This window comes from Heptranchias perlo, chromosome 32 (assembly GCF_035084215.1).
Source record: "Heptranchias perlo isolate sHepPer1 chromosome 32, sHepPer1.hap1, whole genome shotgun sequence".
Taxonomy (NCBI): Eukaryota; Metazoa; Chordata; class Chondrichthyes; order Hexanchiformes; family Hexanchidae; genus Heptranchias; species Heptranchias perlo.
In genome coordinates this window covers 4,102,396-4,125,076 of record NC_090356.1, presented here as the reverse complement: position 1 = coordinate 4,125,076, position 22,681 = coordinate 4,102,396, and the positions used below count along the sequence as shown (strand labels likewise).

At 45.0% G+C, this 22,681-nt stretch overlaps 1 protein-coding gene across 1 annotated transcript in view; it reads right to left on the bottom strand.

Moving 5' to 3' along the window:
- camta1a (calmodulin binding transcription activator 1a) overlaps positions 1 to 22,681 on the bottom strand; it is an 801,272-nt gene that overhangs the window by 216,952 nt on the left and 561,639 nt on the right. Inside the window, exon 5 of the mRNA XM_067970230.1 lies at positions 4,955 to 5,026. Coding sequence (XP_067826331.1) covers positions 4,955 to 5,026 — 72 coding nt within the window. The remainder of the gene's footprint in view (positions 1 to 4,954; positions 5,027 to 22,681) is intronic.

Genomic DNA, 22,681 nt, shown 5'->3' with positions numbered 1-22,681 from the left:
TATGCCCCCTGGTTATTGACCCCTCCGCTAAGGGAAATAGGTCCTTCCTATCCACTCTATCTAAGCCCCTCATAATTTTATACACCTCAATCAAATCACCCCTCAGCCTCCTCTGTTCCAAGGAAAACAACCCCAGCCTATCCAATCTGTCATCATAGCTAAAATTCTCCAGTCCTGGCAACATCCTCGTAAATCTCCTCTGTACCCTCTCTAGTGCAATTACATCCTCCTGTAATGTGGTGACCAGAACTGTGCGCAGTACTCAAGCTGTGGCCTAAATAGTGTTTTATACAGTTCTAGCATAACCTCCCTGCTCTTATATTCTATGCCTCGGCTAATAAAAGAAAGCATTCCATATGCCTCCTGAACCACCTTATCTACCTGTCTTATATCTTTTTTTTTGAAAAATGATTCCTGAATTTACTCTGCCGACTCTTAGAGTCAATGTTTCAAAGCCTGCGCAAATTGATTTTCCAGAATGTTCTTCACATACTTTCTCTAAACTTAGTCCCATATCAATAATAAAAGCCGTCACTTTAAATCAGCTGCATTCTCCTCGCCCTTCTTTCCTATCTGATTATTGTTAACTACTCACTGAAGTCTCTCTTTTCAATGATCTGCCAAATAAAATTTGAGAAACCACCAACAAATCAGGCGCTGTAAAGGCAGGTGAGAAGTGCTGCCTCCATTTGCACCTCTGAACAGCTATCTTTTAATTCCATTTTCTTTGCTCTGATATTGAATTTCTTTCCTCCTGATGAAAGGATATGGTTAAAGTCATTGGTCGAAGAGCATGGCGTTCAAATCAGGTCTTGTCCTGATATTGAGGAGCCAGCTGGGGACCAGACTTGGATTTGAGATGCTGTCCACTTTCGCAGCAGACAGGCTAGTTTTTGACTGAAGTGTCCACAAACTCCCACTCCCAGGCACCTACATGTCTTAGAAAATAGGTTGGGCTCGATTTTATTCCTAACTACCCGGTAGGAACCGGGCGGGTCGCAGTTAAACTTGACCGGCTGACTTACCCTCCAATGTCCCGCCTGGATCCTGCTGTCTTCAATTTTAACCTGGTCTTCTGGGCCAGGCCTGAAGCCGCCATGGGGTGGTGGGAGGGAGGAGGTCCTTTTTTTCTTATGCAGTTTGGGGTCCGACGATGTAATTGAGCCCCCGCCCGTTATTTTAACTCTGGGAAGCCACTGCCAGCTTTGCCGCCAGATAACGTCAAGTCGGAAGAGGATTGGAAGCAGAAGAGGCCATTCAAGGTAAGTTCTTTACTTTCCTTTGTGGGGTCAGAAGGAGCAGGGTAGCTCCTCTGGGCACCACAAGGAAAGTTTAGGCCTCTCCTGTCGTGGACTCCCACCCCCACCCCCTCACATGCTGCGAGGACCCCCCTCCCTCCTTGGAATCCTGGTCCCCACATTTACCTGCAATTTCTGCAGGCCAGCAGCCAATTCTGGGTGGGAAGTCAGCCAGCGGTTAATATCACCATGGCCTCATTCTGTCGCGGGGATGCTGGAATCTAACTGAAACCCGCAGGTTCCCACCGGAAACCCGCTGACAGTTAAAAGTCCCCCCACCATTGTTTTCTACTTGTGTCTGTATCTCATGATGTAGAGGTCTTGGCGATTAGTTATTAGTTGTTAGTTACTAAGGATCTTCACGAGCAGTAAAGCAAACACCAGAACCTGAACCCTGACCTCCCCTGCACCCTCTCCCCCTCCCCACGAACCCATCTACCTTTGGATTTGGTAAAAGGAAAAGACAACTTTGCTCCAAGGTTGAACAAATCACCTCCACTTGTTACTCACACTTTACAGCACAAGGTTATTTCCATGAAGACATTTTCATCTTGTTCTGGCACCTCCCTCACAAACCTTAGCAGAGTACAGCAGAAACTTGCCATCTCTCGCATCTCGCCCCCAGCCTCACTACCCTTTGCGAGGGCTCCCTCTATGTGATCGATACTACCACAGCCAGTACATCTGTGAACATTCCCCACTCGTTTCCCCCAGTCTCGAACGCACCCTTCCTCCTGCCTGCATCCTCAGCACTTTTAAGTCAGGACTTGTTTCCTCCTCTGGGTCACCTGACGTTTGTGCGCACCCGCTTCCTAGCGGGATGGCAATCGAGGGTGGGCACCCCGCATGACTTCTCCCTCTCCCAAACCCACGGGCGCTGAGGCCAATTGCTGCACTCTTCACTGTTACCCCAACTGAGGAGCAGCTAATTCAGGGTATGAACCCTGCAATCTTCCTCAGCTGTGTGTTTCAGCATCAGGGCATTTAGCCACTGGACCAACCAGAGGTGGGGTTTGCTAAGCCCCTTTAACACACAGCCTGACAAAGCTGGCATCAGTACCTTGGGCACAGACTATTCCTCAACATCTCATTGAAACACAGTTTGAATCTAAATGATGGCAAATCGATCTTTTGTCTTTATTTTCTTGCTGCCAGTTTGCAGTGTCCACAATACCAAGCAATTATCATCATTATTCCCATGATGGCTGCTCCCTGTTAAATATGTCTCTAAGCCAGGCTGCTTTATTTGCAATTATTCTTATTGTGAGACCATTTACCCTGCTGCATTATTTATTTTCTTTGTTTGTTCGCAGTTTGTATTATTTTATTGTTACTGTGCTCTGTGCTGCCTGTGTTATCGATTCCATCAGTCCTGATCTCGCCAACAGGGTCTCATTATAACCTAGCTGTTTTCAGCTAAATTGATCTACCGTGTGCAAATATTTGAAACATATATAACATGCCAATGTGGCAGGGGAACCACAGGCTGTCCTGAAGAAACGGAAAGCCCCCTTTTATTCCCGAACAAAGCTACGAAGTCCTGCTGGGAAAGAACAGTCAACGGCTGACTCTGGCTATGTCTAAAGCACTGCTTCCTCGACAGATCAAAAGGTGGGCAGGAAGGGATCGATCCCCAGTCCCACCCATTCACCCCCCTAAATCGAGAGCCTGTTGTCGGATTAAGGTCAAGTTCTCTGGGGTATTCAAAACTCAACAAAGACAGAGAGGAAATGGGCACTGGTACAGGGAAGAAGGGGAGGGGGAGGGGAGAGGAATGGAGGGGAGGGGAGAGGAGTGGAGTGGAGGAGAGGGGAGATGACAGGGAAAAAGAAAACAAGAGAGGCACTAATGAAATTCTTGAGCTTCCCATTAACTTGTTTTTTTAATATTACAAAATAATAACAAAATTAAAATTGAAATCTGCCCTTTTTCTCGTGTTCAGTTAAGCCCATAACACTTGGCACTGAACTAAACAACTCACTGGCAATTAAAATTATGTTATGCAAGGTCCAATCTGGACTTCACAAGCATTGATGGGGTCTACCAGGGTAAGGGAGAGTCTGTGAGATTGTGGGGGACATTTTAACTTACCGCCCAGTGGGAAACTTATGGGATCAGATCGGCCACCTGATTTACACCTGCCCGATTTACACCCCCCGCCCGATTTACACCCCCCGCCCGATTTACACCCCCCGCCCGATTTACACCCCCCGCCCGATTTACACCCCCCGCCCAATTTACACCCCCCGCCCAATTTACACCCCCCGCCCAATTTACACCCCCCGCCCGATTTACACCCCCCGCCCGATTTACACCCCCCGCCCGATTTACACCCCCCGCCCGATTTACACCCCCCGCCCAATTTACACACCGCCCGATTTACACCTGCCCAATTTACACCCCCCGCCCAATTTACACCCCCCACCCAATTTACACACCGCCTGATTTTAGGCTCCACCGAATGTGTCTGAAGTCCACATTCTGTAGCTAATAAGTAAATCAGGTCTTTCTAATTTCACGCATGCCATGGGGGGAACAACTGTTATATTTATTGTCCAATATCCTCAATGCATCTCCTTCGGTTCTCTTTTACCTGTTAAGATTTTCTCAGAGTTGAAGAAGTTTTCACTGTCACTAACTCCAGCATATAAAACCTCTTTTATATAATGGGCAAATGCGTGGGACTAGGGAGCTGTAGATCACAAAGCTAATGTGTCATAGAATCATTGAAAGGTTACAAAATGGAGGGAGGCCATTTGGCCCATCGAGTCCGTGCCGACTCTATGCAAGAGCAATCCAGCTAGTCCCACTCCCCCCTTTCAAGTTCTTATCCAGTTCCGTTTTGAAGGCCATGATTGAATCTGCCTCCACCATCCCCTCAGGCAGTGCATTCCAGATCCTAACCACTCGCTGCGTAAAAAAGTTTTTCCTCATGTCACCTTCAGTTCTTTTGCCAATCACTGTAAATCTATGCCCTCTGGCTCTTGACCCTTCTACCAATGGGAACAGTTTCTCTCTATCTTTGTCAGGTGTCAGATCAGTACATTGTGTAAGAGAGATGTCAGAACGGTAAGGCAGGAACTTTATGTATCATGGATAACTGAGGTTCTTAAGTTGATTAGTTGAGCAGCAGTAATACCAAACATTAAAAAACTAGTTTGGTAGCTCTGCTACTTCACCACTTGCCTCCCAGATGGAGATTTGTTAGACCTCGACCTCCCAGTACAGATGGAGATGTGTTAGGCCTCGATCGACCAGTACGGATGAGGATGCTGTTTGGCATTGGCCTCCCAGAGAAGGATGTTTGGTCATTGACCTACTGCCCCAGAGGAAGCTCTGTTGCCCACTGGGCTCCCAACCCAAAAGAAGAGGAGTTCTAAACTCAGGCTCGACAGGCAGTTGAACTAATATATCTTCACTGGACAAAATTCATCAGTACGTGGCTGGTCCACTAGTTGTGGTAGCCAATTGCAAAGTAGCTCTTGATGAAGACTCTGACACAATTATTGTCCCAAGGTGAAAGAGGAAACGCGGCAATGGGAGGCAGCAGAAGATGACAGAAACACATTGAATAGTATCTTGCAATGTTGTACGAGTTTGTTATTGTACCAGTTATCTTCCAGTGCTTTATAAATCAATATCAAATCATCTCTTACCTGAAGAAGCCAATAGCACCTCCGGTGGAAAGTGGGGATAATAGAAGAATGGACATAGCAGCCATAAAGACACTGTGAAGACAAAAAGATAAAGAAATGATTGAGATTGTGCCAGGAGCTTTAAGTGGTCAGATTCAGTGCTGTGCTGTTACGTATATTTTTTCAGACTTTTGCCTCCTCTCTTTAAGGCACTGACTCACGATGAGGTACGATTCCACAGGACTAAGTGACTGTTCTTTATGGAGGTAATTCCGAGATGCTTCACTTCCAGAAGGGAATGGGGCCTGGAATGTTGTAGCCCTATCTCTGACGCATGCTCTCTGTAAGGTGGCTCCCTGCAGGGTGGACGAGATTGTGGAAGTACAAGATTGTGAGACTTGAGTGTTACAGGCTATTTGACTGTGAGGGCATCACAGCCAACTCAATCCTGTCCTCACCCAACATGGGTATTTCCCAGTAGGAGTCACTGGATAGTGATCAGGAGTAGGAACTCTGCCCAATTTTTCTTTCCCTTCCTAGCTCAGGGTAACTGTGGCTAATTGTGATGCTCAAAAGACACCCTGGCTCATTTAGCAGCAAGAGTTTGGGCAGACAGCCTCTCATGGCTTCCAGAACGTACATGAGAACAGCAACCAAGGGGGTGAATTGAAGGAGTTAGCGACTCAGTGGGTGGTCATCCAGAGGGCAGGGGTCATACCTTCTCTGGCACGGAGAGCCAGCACACCACATACCTCACTCCCCCAAAAAACAACACATAATTCTTAACACAGCAGTTAGTATTGATTCAGTCAAGTGCAAATGAGATAGATTTCTTTCAGGAAATAACATTTTGGGATACAGTATATGAGTAATTTGAGACATGACATGAGGTAAATGTAGCATGTTTAGGAGGAACAGGTGACTTTAGGCCGATGGTTCCTAAAGCTGGGGTTTTTCCTCGCCTCATGTCTGGGTCAGTTGGAGACTAATTGATAGAGACTGATTACTATGATTAGTCAACAACTCTACAATTGTATCATGGTAGAAGGCGAACCAGATGGACCTTGGTCTTTTCTCGTCTAGAAATTCCTCTGTCCCTATGACGATACTTGGGAAAAGCTGGTACACACTTCTGAAAACTTAAATGGCCTCACCAGGACGGCTGGCATCAAACTTAAGCCATTTTCACATTCAGATGCAACAAATCACTCCTCCTTAGCGAACACTATCTCATGAAGGGAGGCTCCTTTTAAATCCAGGAGAAATGGAAGCTATTATTCAGTCTGAATGCTTTGAAGTGTAATATCTTATAGTTTAGGTACTGTCAGTGTCAAAATAGGTAGATGATTACTGCCCGCTGTACCATATCAGTGGACATCTTTCATTGCTGTCAGTGTGTAACCTGCCTGTGTGTAACCATGTTTCTGTCAGGTCACTCGAGGGCCTGTGTCAAAACACACGTTAAAGTCCAAAGGGGTTATCCTGCTGAAGTATTATTCCTTTAGAAATAAATGTGTTGCACAGAAAAAGACTAGTTTTCTATTGTTGCGCTTTAAACGGCTCATGCTTTTGTGAATTAATTCACTGTGCACATACGCACAGCTTTTTAAAAAAATACAGTGATCTCCATGTGTAAGCCTCGCAACACTGCCCTGCCCCACCCCCACAGCCCCCGATACACACAGAGCTAGAAATCCTGTCCCACCCCTATCTGGTTTTGGACTGGAACTGGTGGGAGCCACAGGTCTAATTCCACAGGCTCTGCCAGTTACCTGGTGCCACACGCAAGTGATCTTAAAGAGATAAGGGTGAAAATTTAGGGAAGGATTAATATTTTAGTCCAATTCCTTTGAACTTTTAACCAAGATATATTTTGTGATGCAGTATTATTTGAATTTAATTACAATGAAAAGTTGCTGATTCTACAGTGTTGTAAATCCCACACTGTTGTAAATTATGTTGGGAATCCCACACTGTTGTGATGTTGGGAATCCCACGCTGTTGTAAATGATGGTGGGAATCCCACGCTGTTGGGAATGATGGTGGGAATCCCACTCTGTTGTGATGTTGGGAATCCCACGCTGTTGTAAATGATGTTGGGAATCCCACGCTGTTGTGATGTTGGGAATCCCACGCTGTTGTGATGTTGGGAATCCCACGCTGTTGTGATGTTGGGAATCCCACGCTGTTGGGAATCCCACGCTGTTGTAAATGACATTGGGTATTGGATTGAGACTGCCCAAATGCATTTCACATAGGGACTGTCACTGCCAGTTGAGACGGGACTCCTTCATCCCATCAGTCGGGGCTGGATTTGAACCCAGGTTCCAATGAAGGCTACCATCTTACCCAATGAGCCATCCAGCCCTCCTGCCCTCTACATTCTACTAACAGCAAGGCTAGTTTATGAACAAGCTAAAAAAAATCTTCAGTCGCTTAGTTGGAACCCAGGAACAGGCAGAACATCATTAGAAAGATATTATTGCCCTTGTGAGAATACAGAGACAAGGAACAAAGATCATTTTCGTGTCAGGAAAAGTAAAGGAAGATATGAGGCCAACAGAATGATGAAGCATATCAGGCATCTGATAAGCCTGCCACACTCCACTGATTGTAAACAATTTTACAACACCAAGTTATAGTCCAACAATTTTATTTTTAATCCCACAAGCTTTCGGAGGCTTCCTCCTTCCTCAGGTGGTGAGGAAGGAGGAAGCCTCCGAAAGCTTGTGGGATTAAAAATAAAATTGTTGGACTATAACTTGGTGTTGTAAAATTGTTTACAATTGTCAACCCCAGTCCATCACCGGCATCTCCACATCACACTCCACTGAGGCTGCCCAGCAACCAGAGTGCTGAGCACCTGGGCAAGGGATTCATTAAGACGCCACATTTGAATTAATTTCTCAGCTTGCCATGGTGGGATCTGACTTGACAACCTCTGGGTCGCTAATCCAGAACCATAACCATTAGGTTCCCAAATTACTGTACTCATAAACATTAGGATGATAGGAGTAGGAAGGGAACCAAAGAGTGATCAAATTGTTAAATACGTTACAAGTAAAGTCCGTTGAAGCAGAGAGTATACTTGAGGGGTCAAGAGGCAATTAGAAGTATTTCTAGGGTGAGAGAGAGAAGGAATTGAGGGATAGGTAGGTCAGTGGAGTTGAGGTCAATGAAAAAGGGACATTTTTTTGGGTCTAATGTGCCTCCTAACAATTCTTGTGTTCCTATCACAGTTTGATGTTAAACTGCCCTGCTTTTGGATGCACGACTTAACTTAGAATTGGTACCTGTCAACCATAAGAACCCATCCAATCGTGTCAAATCACCAACAGTAAAGAGGAGCAGCTCGTAGCCAGTTACTATGGAGACGGGTTTTAATTTGCTATCAATCACTGTCCACTGGCTCCCAAGCTTTTTCTTTCACTCATTTTTCATGCTTACTTTATTTGATTCCTTTTTATTTGTCTTTTAGCCCTCTTCGTAAGCAACTGTTTAACACAGGCCAAATTAATTTGGTTAAGAATCTGAAGTATATTAAATTTTCTTTAAAGGGGAAAGCAGCGGGAGACATTTATTAATGAACGAGATTAACAGTCTGCCTGATTAGCAGAGTAAGTGCGAAGCAGTTCCTGGTGTGGCAACTCGTCTGTTCTCTCAGATGCCTGTGGTTTCTCACCTTCTTTCTGCTGGGAAACTCTACGACAATTGTAGCCAAACACGGATTTCCTCCTGCTCAAAGTCTGACGGGCTAGACACAAATTGTCGAGCCTTTGGTGGGACAAACAGCCACTGTGTATCAGAGTGGTGCCACAGATAAATGAGAATACCAGGGCCCAACTAGTGAAATCATTACTCTCGTGAGGGCAATGTACAAACAGGTCTGGACAAAACCTAGCAGTGCCACTTCAAATCCCAACACTGCACCGCAGAAGCCAAGAGCAGGAAATTACCTGGGTGCAACACCCAAGGATACAGTACCGAGGGGTACAATAGAATTACAGGGAAATAATATTCTCGCCCCTAAATCAGAAGGTCGTGGTTTCAGGCCCCACTCCAGAGACTTGAGCACATAATCCACGCTGGCACTTCAGTGCATTACTGAGGGAGTGCTGCAGTGTCGGAGGTGCCGTCTTTTGGATGAGATGTTAAATCAAGACCCCGTTGTTTGCCATCTCGGGTGGAAACAAAAGATCCCATGGCACTATTCGAAGAAGAGCAGGGGAGTTCTCCCCGTTGTCTTGGCCAACATTTAGTTCTCAACCAACATCACTAAAACACATGATCTGGTCATGTATCTCATTGCTGTTGGTGGGACCTTGCTGTGTTTAAATTGGCTGTCACATTTCCCTACATAACAACAGTGACTACACTTCAAAAGTACTTCATTGGCTGTAAAGCGTTCTCTGACATCCTGAGGTTGTGCATAAATGCAAGTTTGTTCTTTCTTTCTTCTTACAAGTTATATTTCCCATGTACAGTATAAATGGAGGGTTACAGGGTACCACTTGAGTATAGAGCTACAGCTCCTGGGTACAATATAACTACAGGATATAGTATCCAGGGTACTATATAACCACAGGGTCACAATAAGCAAGGTGCTAACTCAGACACCATTCTTAAATGTTTCCCCAGACTGTCAGCCATCACTGCAGTATCAGTTCAAGCATTGAAGAAAGAATTTGATAGATTCCTAACACACCATGGATTTGAGAATTTGGGAAGGAAGCCAAGGAATGAGGGAGATGAAAATGGTTCAAGTGGGTTCCGTAAATTAATCTAGTTAACCAGGCAAGGGGCCAAAAGACTATTTAACCACTGGGGCAACACAGATGAGCTCAATCCTGTCCTCCCCCTCACATCCAGACACATGGGTATTTTCAAGCAGAAATCACTGGATAGCAATGAGGCACTTCCGGTAATCCTAACTGTGACCCCTCCTAGCTCAAGGGCACTGAGGCTAATTGCAGCAAGCCAAGTACAGCCTGGGGCTGGATCAGCCAACTCATCACACATCAGTGTCTGTATGGCTCAGTTTCACACTAGGCAGTTACCAACTGAACCTAGAAGGGACCTTCCTCTTGTTGCCAAGTTCTATGAGAGTCAGGTTAAATGGAACCTTTATGTCACTCTGAATTTACTTCATGTAACTGGGTTCCTCGACAATACGTTGTGACATCTCACTTTGTTACACTTTTCCATTCTTTGATCATTTCTATTCTATATTTAATTATTGTAATAATGTTTAGCAGCCTTGGGTTGGGAAAAAAAAAGCACAAAGCGATTAGATTTCTGGTGTGACATTCTGTCATACCACAGCATAAAATCTTATGACATATGTCATATTAAAAAAGACACATTCTGTTCGCTGTCATGGTGTGATAACACATTAGGAAGCATCAAAAGGATCTGGATGTTATTTAAAACACTCCCATTTGGCGTACACCATTAATACTTTCACTACAATGACAATTACTGAAGTGATAGATGCTCTGATAAGGTCTCAGGTTATTCATACTCTTATTACTGATTCGAGACAGTGCCAGAGTAACCATCAAATTTACCGAGTATTAGCATAATGTAAAAAATATATTTTATGTTATTAGCAATAAAGTGTTACATTTTCATCAGGCCTGTTTTAGGTTTGAAACAGGAGGAGGCTGTGTCTTTTAGTTTTGAGTTAACTGGGTGAAGGTCCAAGGCTTCCAGTGTGGGACAGTCAAAGGACTGAAAGCAGCAAGAGAGAGGATGAAGCGAATGAAGCAGTCATGGTTAGGTGACGCCAAACTTGGGTTTTCAAAAGCCTGAAGATTGTAGAAGGAACTCAGTGCTCTGATGAAGGGTACATACGTGAACTGTTAACCTGTCTTCCTTGGCTCAGTGGGCAGCACTCTTGCCTCTGAGTCACGAAGGTTGTGGGTTCAAGCCCCACTCCAGAGGTTGAGCACATAATCTAGGATAACATTCCCAGTACAATACTGAGGGAGTGCTGCACTGTCGGAGACGCTGTCTTTTGGATGAGACATTAAACCGAAGCCCCATCTGCCCTCTCAGGTGAAAGCAAAAGATCCCATGGCACTATCTGAAGAAGAACAGGGGAATTCTCCTGCAGTGTCCTGGCTGATATTTATCCCTCACAGATTAAATGATCATTTATTTAATTGCTATTTGTGGGATCTTGCTTTGTGCAAATTGGCTGCTGGGTTTCCTACATTATAACAGTGACTACCCTTCAAAAAAACTTCATTGGTTGTGAAGCGCTTTGGAACATCCTGAGGTCGTGAAAGGTGCTACATAAATGTAAAATCTATTTTCCTTTTTCCCTTTACAGCTGCTGACTAATTGTGCTGTGTATTTCCAGCATTTTCTGTCTATATTTCAGATTTACAGAGTTCATGTTTTTTTTCTTTGTAAGATGCTGGAGAGGGGCACAAGCAAGGAGAACTCTTCTGAGGCTGGGGCTGAGTCAACTCGTTGGGACAGTGTAGAGGGAGCTTTACTCTGTATCTAACCCGTGCTGTACCTGCCCTGGGAGTGTTTGATGGGACAGTGTAGTGGGAGCTTTACTCTGTATCTAACCCGTGCTGTACCTGATCTGGGAGTGTTTGATGGGACAGTGTAGAGGGAGTTTTACTTTGAATCTAACTGGTGCTGTAGCTGCCCTGGGAGTATTTGATGGGACAGTGTAGAGGGAGCTTTACTCTGTGTCTAACCCGTGCTGTACCTGATCTGGGAGTATTTAATGGGACAGTGTAGAGGGAGCTTTACTCTGTGTCTAACCCATACTGTACCTGATCTGGGAGTATTTGATGGGACAGTGTAGAGGGAGCTTTACTCTGTGTCTAACCTTGAGCACTTGATGCTGACGTCAGGTGCTTAAAATAGAAAGTGTTCCATTCTTCAGCACTAACATCCCTAACCTTGATGAGCACAAAATTCACACAAAAAGAAGTCGTAAAAAACAAGAACGAGTCCTGCCAGAAGCTTGCAGCTTGACAGGTCTGCAACTCAAGCACAAATTGAGAGCACTCGCAATTTCAATATTTAATACTCTCTGTAAGAGTCAGGGCCGGCTGTACAGAAGTCTCTTTTTAGATCGCAAATCTCCAGACACGTGCCAGGATTGCTCATTTTGATTATTCAAGGGGATCCTATCAATCAAAAGCAATGGAATTTTCACACAGCCACAGTGAGAATGAAGGTGTTGCGAGGTGTGGCACTTCATTCTTGTCCTTCCTCCCACCATTAATAAAAAAAAAAGTTTCATCCCAAATCAGGAAGTAATATTAAAAATTTAATTTTAAATAGCGTTTCCATGGTTTTCCCCAAAGCACAAAATAGTCTGAAGCTTTTCGGTGATGTTGCTATGATGTTAAAATTTTATTGGATTTTTGAAGTAAACATTCATGGTTTAATTATAGCATAATTGACACCCGGGATTAAGTAACAGGCTGGAATGTAATCGAGGGGTTTAGATGGTTTATATATAGAACAACAGAAAACTGGGAGAGTGTTACCGGCTGTAATCTAATCACGGGTTTCATTGGTTTATATACAGAGTATTAGATACCCGGGAGTGAGTTACAGGCTGGAATCTAATCGAGGGGTTCGGGGCGTTTTTCTATAGAATAACAGATATCAGGGAGTGAGATACAGGCTGGAATCTAATTGAGGGGTTTGGGGGGTTTAGATATAGAACAACAAACAATAGATATTGAACATACACTATACAACACACAGAAAAGAAATTCAGGTTTTATTCCAACCCATGCAGTGTGTATTGCAGACTAAAAATAGCAACACCCGGCAGCTTCAGACATATAACAATCCCCCAGCATATACCCCTCAACCCTTTATCTAATGACTTTTTTTTCCAGTGCTGGGAGTGGAACATGTTTCCAATTCAGGCCTGCGGGACGAGGCTCCGTCAACTCTGCCCCAGAATACAGCTCAACTCCAACCTCAGAAGAGCGCCCCCTACTGTATCAGTGTGGCACTTTCCATTTCCCACACCAGCCACCCTCTGGCCTCTTTCAGTGAGCTTTAGTGCCCTATTTGACACTGTTGTGTGCTGTGGACCCTAGGGTTGCCAACTCTGGTTGGACATAAATTGGATGAGTGCAGCTCCAACAACACTCAAGAAGCTCGACACCATCCAAGATAAAGCAGCCCGCTTGATTGGCACCCCATCTACCACCCTAAACATTCACTCCCTTCACCACCGGCGCACTGTGGCTGCAGTGTGTACCATCCACAGGATGCACTGCAGCAACCCGCCAAGGCTTCTTCGACAGCACCTCCCAAACCCGCGACCTCTACCACCCAGAAGGACAAGAGCAGCAGGCACATGGGAACAACAACACCTGCACGTTCCCCTCCAAGTCGCTGGGTCAAAATCCTGGAACTCCCTTCCTAACAGCACTGTGGGAGAACCGTCACCACATGGACTGCAGCGGTTCAAGAAGGCGGCTCACCACCACCTTCTCACGGGCAATTAGGGATGGGCAATAAATGCCGGCCTCGCCAGCAACGCCCACATCCCATGAACGAATAAAGAAAAAATTCCTGAAAGTTTCATTACATGACCTTCTGCCTCCAACCGCCCCACCCCTACACTCCTGCCATTGATAACCCAACACGTCCATTCTCACGGTGCCCAGCCTTCCCACACCAATCAGAAAGTGAATAGACTCTTCATTACCCAACTGGATGATCCTTGGCTGTCAGTCAAACAGCCTTTTTTCCCACCTCAGATATTTTTATTACTAATAACCAAAGTGTCCAAAGATTTTTTTTAAAAACACAATTTTTTATTATCCCTATGATTATTCTCCCGAGTGTTGGTCGCAGCAGTGTCCTGGAGATTAGTCTTTAATTCTTGGAGACTCCAGGGCAATCTTGGAGAGTTGGCAACCCCAGTGGGCTCACGCCCACCGAGAACTGCATTGAGGCTGCCCAAATCCTGCCGTGTCCAGTACCACCCTACTTGTCACTTGCTACTGAACTGTTGCCCATTAGGTGACCCAGAAATCCTCACATTCTGATTGTCTCATTCATCTTGGAGAATGAAAGCCCAGTGTCAATATGGACATTTCAAGAAACATCTGAAGGAATTCAAATCAATTCTGCCACAAGTACTGTAGTCAAAAGGCATCAAAAGAAGGCTGCCATTGATTTCTCCCTCTGCACTCCTTCGCTGAACCAATCTTCAGCCACTTTGAGAATCATTTCAAAAGAATGATTTTAATTCGTTTCTGCCTAAGGTATTTATTGCTAAACCTAATTCTGATTATTTTACATTTTCAGTAGGCGAGCCTTCACAAAGCTTTAATCAATAGTCGTACCTTGAAGAGAAAAGGGAAAGCTGAAGGTGGAGACAAAAGGGATGCACAGTACAAAGTGTAGTCCATAGAGTGACTTAATGCTCATGCACATGACTGGAATATTATGGAAATATGCTTCCCCTCGTAATGCTCACAGTCCTTCCGTGTCACCAAGGATGCGTACATCACACTGACTGAAGGCATGGGTTTTGAATTAAGAAAGAAAGAAAGACTTGCATTTATATAGCGCCTTTCATGACCTCAGGACATCGCAAAGCGCTTTACAACCAGTGGAGTACTTTTTTTTGACGTGTAGTCACTGTTGTAATGTTGGAAATGATAATGATAAAGGATTGCAAAATAACCCTATAGAAACATCTATAGCATAAGTCTTTCGCATCTGGTGTAATGAGTTCAGTTCTGGGCACCGCACCTCAGGAAGGATATATTGGCCTTGGAGGATATGCAGGGCAAATTCACCAGAATTCTATCTAGCATAAAAGGGTTTAATTATGAGGATAGGTTGCATGTATTCCCTCAAGTATAGAAGATTAAGGAGTGATCTAATTGAGGTGTTTAAGATGATTAAAGGACTCAATAAGGTAGATAGAGAGAAACTATTTCCTCTGGTGGGGGAGTCCAGAACAAAGGGGCATAACCTTAAAATTAGAGCTAGACTATTTAGGGGTGATGTCAGGAAGCACTTCATCACACAAAGGGTAGTGGAAACCTGGAACACTATCCCCAAAAAAGCTGTTGAGGCTGGGTTGAAGCTGGCTTTTGAGATTGATAGATTTTTGTTAGGTAAGGGTATTAAGGCATACGGAGCAAAGGCGGGTAAATGGAGTTAAGATACGTACCAGCCATGATCTAATTGAATGACGGAACAGGCTCGAGGTGCTGAACGGCCTACTCCTGCTCATTTGTTCCTATAACGCACACATCGTGTAAGTTTCACACTTCTTGTAATATTACCCCATCACACGTCCCACATTGCGTTTTGTTTACAACATACCGAGTGTATCCTCAAACTCACAGCGAGCAACACCACCGGAGATCTTCTCCTATATGTAGACAGTACTAGACAGTGAAATAACTGATAAACAACTTGCAAATAAATGAACAGCGCAGCAAACAACTCACCTGCTGGGGAAAAATGTGCACAAAGAAAGAAAAAGAAATACTTGCATTTATATAGCGCCTTTCATGACCCCAGGACATCTCAAAGCGCTTTACAGCCAATTAAGTAATTCTGAAGTGTAGTCACTGTTGTAATGTAGGAAACACGGCAGCCAATTGGCGCACAGCAAGATCCCACAAACAGCAATGAGGTAATGACCAGATACTCTGTTTTTGATGTTGGTTTAGGGATAAGTATTGGCCAGGACACCGGTGAGAACTGCCATGCTCTTATTCGAAATAGTGCTATGGGTTCCTTTATGTTCACTTGAGAGGGCTGACGGGGCCTCGGTGAACAGTTATTTTTGTGTTGTTGAGTCCAACCTAATTCGGTTCAATGGGAGTCAGGCATTACTGCAGAACTGATAACTAGACTAAACTGCATACAGCAGTTTCATTGCGGCTAAGGATTATGGATGAGAAGTACCACCATTGTGATCTGTCAAAAGGCAAATTCCCCAGAAGACTGCGGGTAAAAGGGCATTAAGTACAACTGTGGTGGTTCCAAGTCAATGTCCTCATGTTGTCAGACCTTAGAACATCTGGGTTAAAACAAGATTTGAGTTCATACATAATTGAACAGTTATCATCAGTCTCCATTATTTTCTATGGAACGGGTACATTCATCTTTGATTTTTGTTTTCCTGCTTTCATAAATATTTTAGAATCTCACATTTGCTTCCCTGGGTCAAATATCTATATATCCCACTCCATTCGTGTCAGTCTGGATCAGGTGGTAGCACTCTCACCTCTGAGTCAGAAAGTTGTGGCTTTGAGTTCCACACAAAGACTTCATGCATAACATAGGCTGACACCAGAAGGCAGTACTGAGGGAGTGCTGCATTGTCAAAGGTGTTATCCTTCGGATGAGATGTCAAACTCATGTCCGCCTGATCAGTTGGACGTAAAAGGTGTTAGCAGCGATACAAACCTCTGAGATCTCTGCGCTCCTCCAATTCTGGCCTCTTGAGCATCCCCAATTTTCATCGCTCCACCATTGGCGGCCGTGCCTTCAGCTGCCTAGGCCCTAAGGTCTGGAATTCTCACCCTAAACCTCTCTGCCTCTCTGTCCTCCTTTATGACGCTCCTTAAAACCTACCTTTATGACCAAGCTTTTTGTCACCTGTCTGAATATCTCCTTATGTAGCTTGGTGTCAACTTTGGTCTGATAACGCACCTGGGAAGCGCTTTGGGATGTTTTACTACGTTAAAGGCGCTGTATGTTGTTGTTGTTGTTTCCATTCTGGTGACACCACTGATGAGGGGACGCAGTGTGTGTGCCCTGGGGCAGCTCTATTTTGTTGCAATGGTGGTTGAAGCGTAGGGACAAGTCGTCACCCTGATCAAATGAAAACTTATGGGGTAGGGACACTGCAGTGCTCCACTGGTTAATGGCTAAACCATAGGTAGGCCGCTACTGATGGAAGGAACAGGCAGGCCAGTGATGGGCGACCTTGACCAGGCCAGTGGCATTGCATTGGTGTCAAGCACAAGAGATAGATCTGTGCGGAGGGTTGCAGTCAGCCATTTGAGGCCCAGCAATCAAGACAAACAAGAAGCAAAGACGGGCAAGGGGCGAGTGGCTATGTGTTGCCGGTCTGCTCTGTGATCACCGGTGAGTCGCAGCGTGAAGTACAACTGATGTCCATTCAGGCAAAGTTCAATTTACTGATAAAAAGGGCTTGCTTCTGTCAGGCTGTTCTAATCAGGGATTCTCCTCTGATGTTATTGATGCCAGGGGGATAGGCTGCATTCAAACTACACACTTCTAATGGCTGCTTTGCAATACAGCACTGGTGCTGATGGCAGCTCCATGGCGTTACTCTACCCGCGTTCTCCACTCCACTTTAGCATGTGGAACTCGCTACCACATGCAGTGGTTGAGGCAAATAGCAGAGATGCATTTAAGGGGAAGCTGGATAAGTACATGAGGGAGAAAGGAATAGAAGGATATGTCGATAGGGTAAGGTGAAGTAAACAGAGTGGGAGAAGGCTCATGTAGAGCATAAACACCGGCATAATGGCTGAATGGCCTGTTTCTGTGCGGTACACTCTATGTAATTCTAGGGGAGCCACCTCAAGAGCTGGTCTTTGTTACGTGTTTGTGATGTTAATTTGGTTGGCCATCTCTACGTATTTAGAGTCTTTATGTTTACATATCCAGGACAGGAAAAAAAGGCCATTACCTTCATCCACGGCTGATTTTATCCCCAAATAGCAACCCTCCCACTCACCTCCGGGTTGTTGTACAGCAAAGCAATGGCAATACAAAGTAAGCCATTGTATTTGAAGCACTTTGAGATGTTTCTGAGAGAGGTGAGTCGAAGCATGAATCACAATCGATGTCCGTTCAGGCAAAGTTTAATTTACTGGAACAAAAAGAAGGCTTGCTTCTATCAGGCTGTTCTAATCAGGGATGAGACTGTGGGTTTTTCTTTCCATAATTAGTGATATTCCTAATTTTCAGAATAACTAGGTTATTTGAGATTGCATCGTAGAACAGCTCAGGTCGGTGCTGCGATGTGGACTCAAGTACCCTTACAGCTCGATTAAGGTTGCCGGAGTCTCATTTACCTTGCGTACAGTAACAGCTAAGGGGCAAAATGAGGACCTCCGTCATCAGTCCCTGGGCTTGAATCGGGATGACATGACACTGCTGCAGAAATAGTGTTCCACTGAAGTGGGCCTTCTGAGGATCGGAAACTCTGGTATCTAATAACAACAATCAATCAACAAGAGAAAGGAAAATAGAACTCAATGAACTAAAGAAACTGCTGGGGGCTCAACTTTCCTTAACCATTTTCTTGATGAATCATTCAGTCAGTTCCCATTGAAAATGGAAAGGGAACAGCTGATCCTCTTTGTAGCAGACTGTTGTACCTTCTGACACTATGACTCTCTCCATTTGTGTCACCAGATTGTGTGTAGATGCTTGGCTTGCTCTCCTCTATAGATTTTTGGCTCATTCTGTTCCATAGACCCTTCATTCACCCTGCACTCAATATTTTCTGACTTGATCTGCATTCTGTACGTTGTTCATTTCATGACTGATAAACGCAGATGAAGGTCCAAGGCCCATAGTGCTGGACCAAGGTTACAAATGACACATCGACCTATTTCCTAACGAGCTTGGATCCGCAGCACAAAACTACCCCTTTAATACAGCACCAAATCAGCAGTCGTACTCAGCAAGGCCTCTCAATGGCTGGTGTAGGAAGTGGCAAAATTACTGGTGCAAAATGGAGCACAGTTTGGATTGTGGGGGAATCCAAAACTAGGGGCCCATAAATATAAGAGAGTCACTAATAAATGCAATAAAGAATTCAGGAGAAACTTCTTTACCCAGCAAGTAGTGAGAATATGGAACATCCTACCACATGGAGTAGTTGAGGCTAATAGCAGAGATGCATTTAAGGGGAAGCTAGAAAGGCACATGAGGGAGAAAGGAATAGAAAGTTATGCTGAAAGGTGAGATGAAGTAGGGTAGGAGGAGCCATGCATGGAGCATAAACATCAGCATAGATCAGTTCGGACGAATGGCCTGATTCTGTACTGTAAATTCTATGTAAATCTTTGTTGTGAATTTGGGATTCAGGTTCATTAATGGGGCAGTGCGAGGGGAGCTTTATTCTGCAACTAATCAATACTGTACTTGACCTGGGGCTGCCTGATGCTAACACTAGGTATGAAAAATGGGAAGTGTTCAATTTCCCGGGGCATCCCTCTCACATTGATGAACAAGAAATTTAACACAAAAAAAAGGAAAACAAAAAGGATAGGCGAGATGAGGTGAATCGGGAAGAAATGTTTTCGGTGAGGCCAAGTTTGGGTTCTAAAAGCCCGTAGATTGGAGGGGGAAGGGAAGATTGAGGGAGGTGAGAGTTAGCCTTTATTGGAAAGGGGTTGGCGTATAAGAGTAAGGAGGTCTTGCTGCAATTATACAGGGCTCTGGTCAGACCACACCTGGGGTGTACAGTTTTGGTCTCCTTACCTAAGGAAGGATATACTTGCCTTAGAGGCGGTGCAACAAAGGTTCACTAGATTGATTCCTGGGATGAGAGGGTTGTCCAATGAGGAGAGATTTAGTAGAATGGGCCTATATTCTCTGGAGTTTAGAAGAATGAGAGGTGATCTCATTGAAACGTATAAAATTCTTAGAGGGCTTGACAGGGTAGATGCTGAGAGGCTGTTTCCCCTGGCTGGAGAGTCTAGAACTAGGGGCATAGTTTCTAAATAAGGGGTCAGCCATTTGGGACCGAGATGAGGAAACATTTCTTCACTCAGAGGGTTGTGAATCTTTGGAATTCTCTACCCCGGAGGGCTGTGGATGCTCAGTCGTTGAGTATATCCAAGGCTGAGAGCGATAGATTTTTGGACACTAAGGGACTCAAGGGACATGGGATCAGGCAGGAAAGTGGAGTTGAGGTTGAAGATCAGCCGTGATCTTAATGAATGACGAAGCAGCCTCGAGGGGCCATATGGCCTACTCCTGCTCCTACTTCTTATGTTCTTATGTTTAACAATCTGGCACTCGTCCAACTTCTTCAAAGCAAATGTCACATGGAGGTGTCCAGGGGCTCACACTGAACAGGAATTCAATACCCAAACAGAATCAGTGCAGGGAAACCACGCTGAACTTTTATTTATTGAGAAACCTGGGGAGGGCCAAAGCCCACAGTACAGGGCACCAGCAGGGGTGGACAGAGTGCGGGAGAGAAGGAGAGGGGTAGTGGTGACACCGAGCTTGGGTTTAAAAAGCTTGTAGACTGTAGAAGGGGAGGAAGGCTAGAGAGAGGTGAGGAATTGCACAGTTCTCAGCCCCTGGGAGAGAATGAGTTAGAGTCAGAGTTGGTGCAATGAGTCATGGAGTGAGGAAAAGTGTATAATATGGGCTATTTGCTAAAGTTCAGAGGGGCACTGACCAAACTAATATTGACAGGGTTATGATGACCTAATAAAGGTCTTCAAGATTATGATGGGGTTTGATAGGGTTGAAGTAGAGAAGATGTTTCCACTTGTGGAGGAGACCAGAACTAGGGGCCATAAATAGAAGAGAGTCACTAATAAATCCAATAGGGAATTCAGGAGAAACTTCTTTACCCAGAGAGTGGAATGTGGAACTCACTACCACAAGGAGTGGCTGAGGCAAACAGCATAGATGCATTTAAGGGGAAGCTAGATATGCACATAAGGGAGAAAGGAACAGATGGTTGTGCTGATAGGGTAAGATGAAGTAGAATGGGGAGAAGTCTCGTGTGGAGCATAAACACGGCCTAGACCAGTTGGGTCGAATGGCCTGTTTCTGTGCTGTAAATTCAATGTAATTCTATGAATTTGCTGCCGTATTAGACCTGTGAATGAGCGTCAGTGGGTTTGGAAAAACTCCTAGTGAGCAGCAAAGGGATCCTGCTCCTGATTGCTAAGCAGTGACCACACTGGGAAGTGTGTGGGGACAGGATTGGGATCAGCCGCGGTGCCCCCAAGGTTGAATAGCTGACTGAAATTGACTGTCTAGGCTGTCACTTGATGAAAGGGTAACTAGAACCAGATGCCCCACGTTATCCGATGCCCATGGAATCATACGCCAGCAAGAAGTCAACACCTTCAGAAACGGAAAGGAAAAAAGACTTGCATTTATACAGCGCCTTTCATGACCTCACGACGTCCCAAAGCACTTTACAGCCAATGAAGTACTTTTGAAGTGTAGTCACTGTTGTAATGTAGGAAACATGGCAGCCAATTTGCGCACAGCAAGATCCCACAAACAGCAATGTGACAATGACCAGATAATCTGTTTTAGTGATATTGGTTGAGGGATAAATATTGACCAGGACACCGGGGAGAACTCCCCTGCTCTTCTTCCAACAGTGGCCTTAGGATCTTTTACACCCACCTGAGATGGCAGACGGGGCCTCAGTTTAACGTCTCATCCGAAAGACGGCACCTCCGACAGTCAACACTCCCCTCAGTACTGCATTGGAGAGTCAGCCCGGTGCTCAAGTGGGATTTAAACCAACAACCTTCAGACTCAGAGGGGAGGGCGCTACCCTCTGAGCCAAGGCTGAGGAGGGGAGAAAATGTCGGGGAGAGGTGGGAGAAAGGGACAGAAGTCTTCTCCCCATTTTGCAGGATAAATAATAAGTGTTAAGCGTTGTTAGAGGATACAGGAAAAAAAAAAGAGCACAAACCAACATCAAATATTAAAACAAATACTGAGACACTGGATGCAGGAAAGAATTATGAATTACAGATGTAACGACATGCGTGTTTACCAGTCTGTCTTGCAAGGAGATTTCATTAGTGAACTGTTTCTCCTTGCTCAGTGGCATGCTGGGAGAGCTGTGTATCTGTGGCACAAAGTTAATGCAAGGCTGGGCGTTCGGCCAAGACATTAAGTCAAATCGAATTCTGGAAAAAGAGCTGGGATCAGCACATTTTTTTTCTTTTTTCTTCCTGGTTTAGAATTACTTTCTCTCGTGGACTGCCAGCCAAGGAGAAATCTGCTGTTAGAAATTACAGAATTAATGGGGCTGAAGCTGGGATTCTTTCTCTTTCCAAAGTTTTTGAAAAAAAGATATCAGCGTGTGAGTGAGCTTGGCCTTAATCGCTGTTCGTTTTCACTTCTCTGAGAATTTCCTACAGGTTATTTTGCTCCATCGTGACACAAAATTAATAGAGGATGAAACAAGAGTATTTGGAGCACTACAATTGGACCCAACGTCCCTTTATTAGAGAGCAGGAATTCAGCCAGGGTTCGTGCTTCTGATCACTAGTGACTATTATTGGTGCGCGTTGGATAAGGACAGGGTTGAGCTCAGCTGTGACACTCTTCCTTCATGGTCAAACAGCCTGCCAACACTCACGGCCAGCTATCAGCTGAGCCATACAGGTCAGACCGGTGCCAGTTTTGATTCATGGTCTGTGCTGCGATGGTGATAGAGATGCTAGAATTGAGCAGAGTGCTCCTGGGCTAGGGAGGAGGAAATAAAATCAGCCGGGCTTCCTGCATCTGATTGCTTTCCATGATTCTTGCTGCACAGTGCATGCATGTGCGTGCGTGTGTGGTGTGCGTGCATGTGTATGCATGTGCACGTGTGTGTGTGAGCGAGTGTATGTTTCCGCGTGTGTGTGGCACATCGGATTAGTTTTGGCAATGATGCCCTTCACAGTCAAATATCCTAGTGACACTGTCCAGGTTCATACATGACGACTGGCCACCTGGGGGAGGTAATGGCAGGTGACC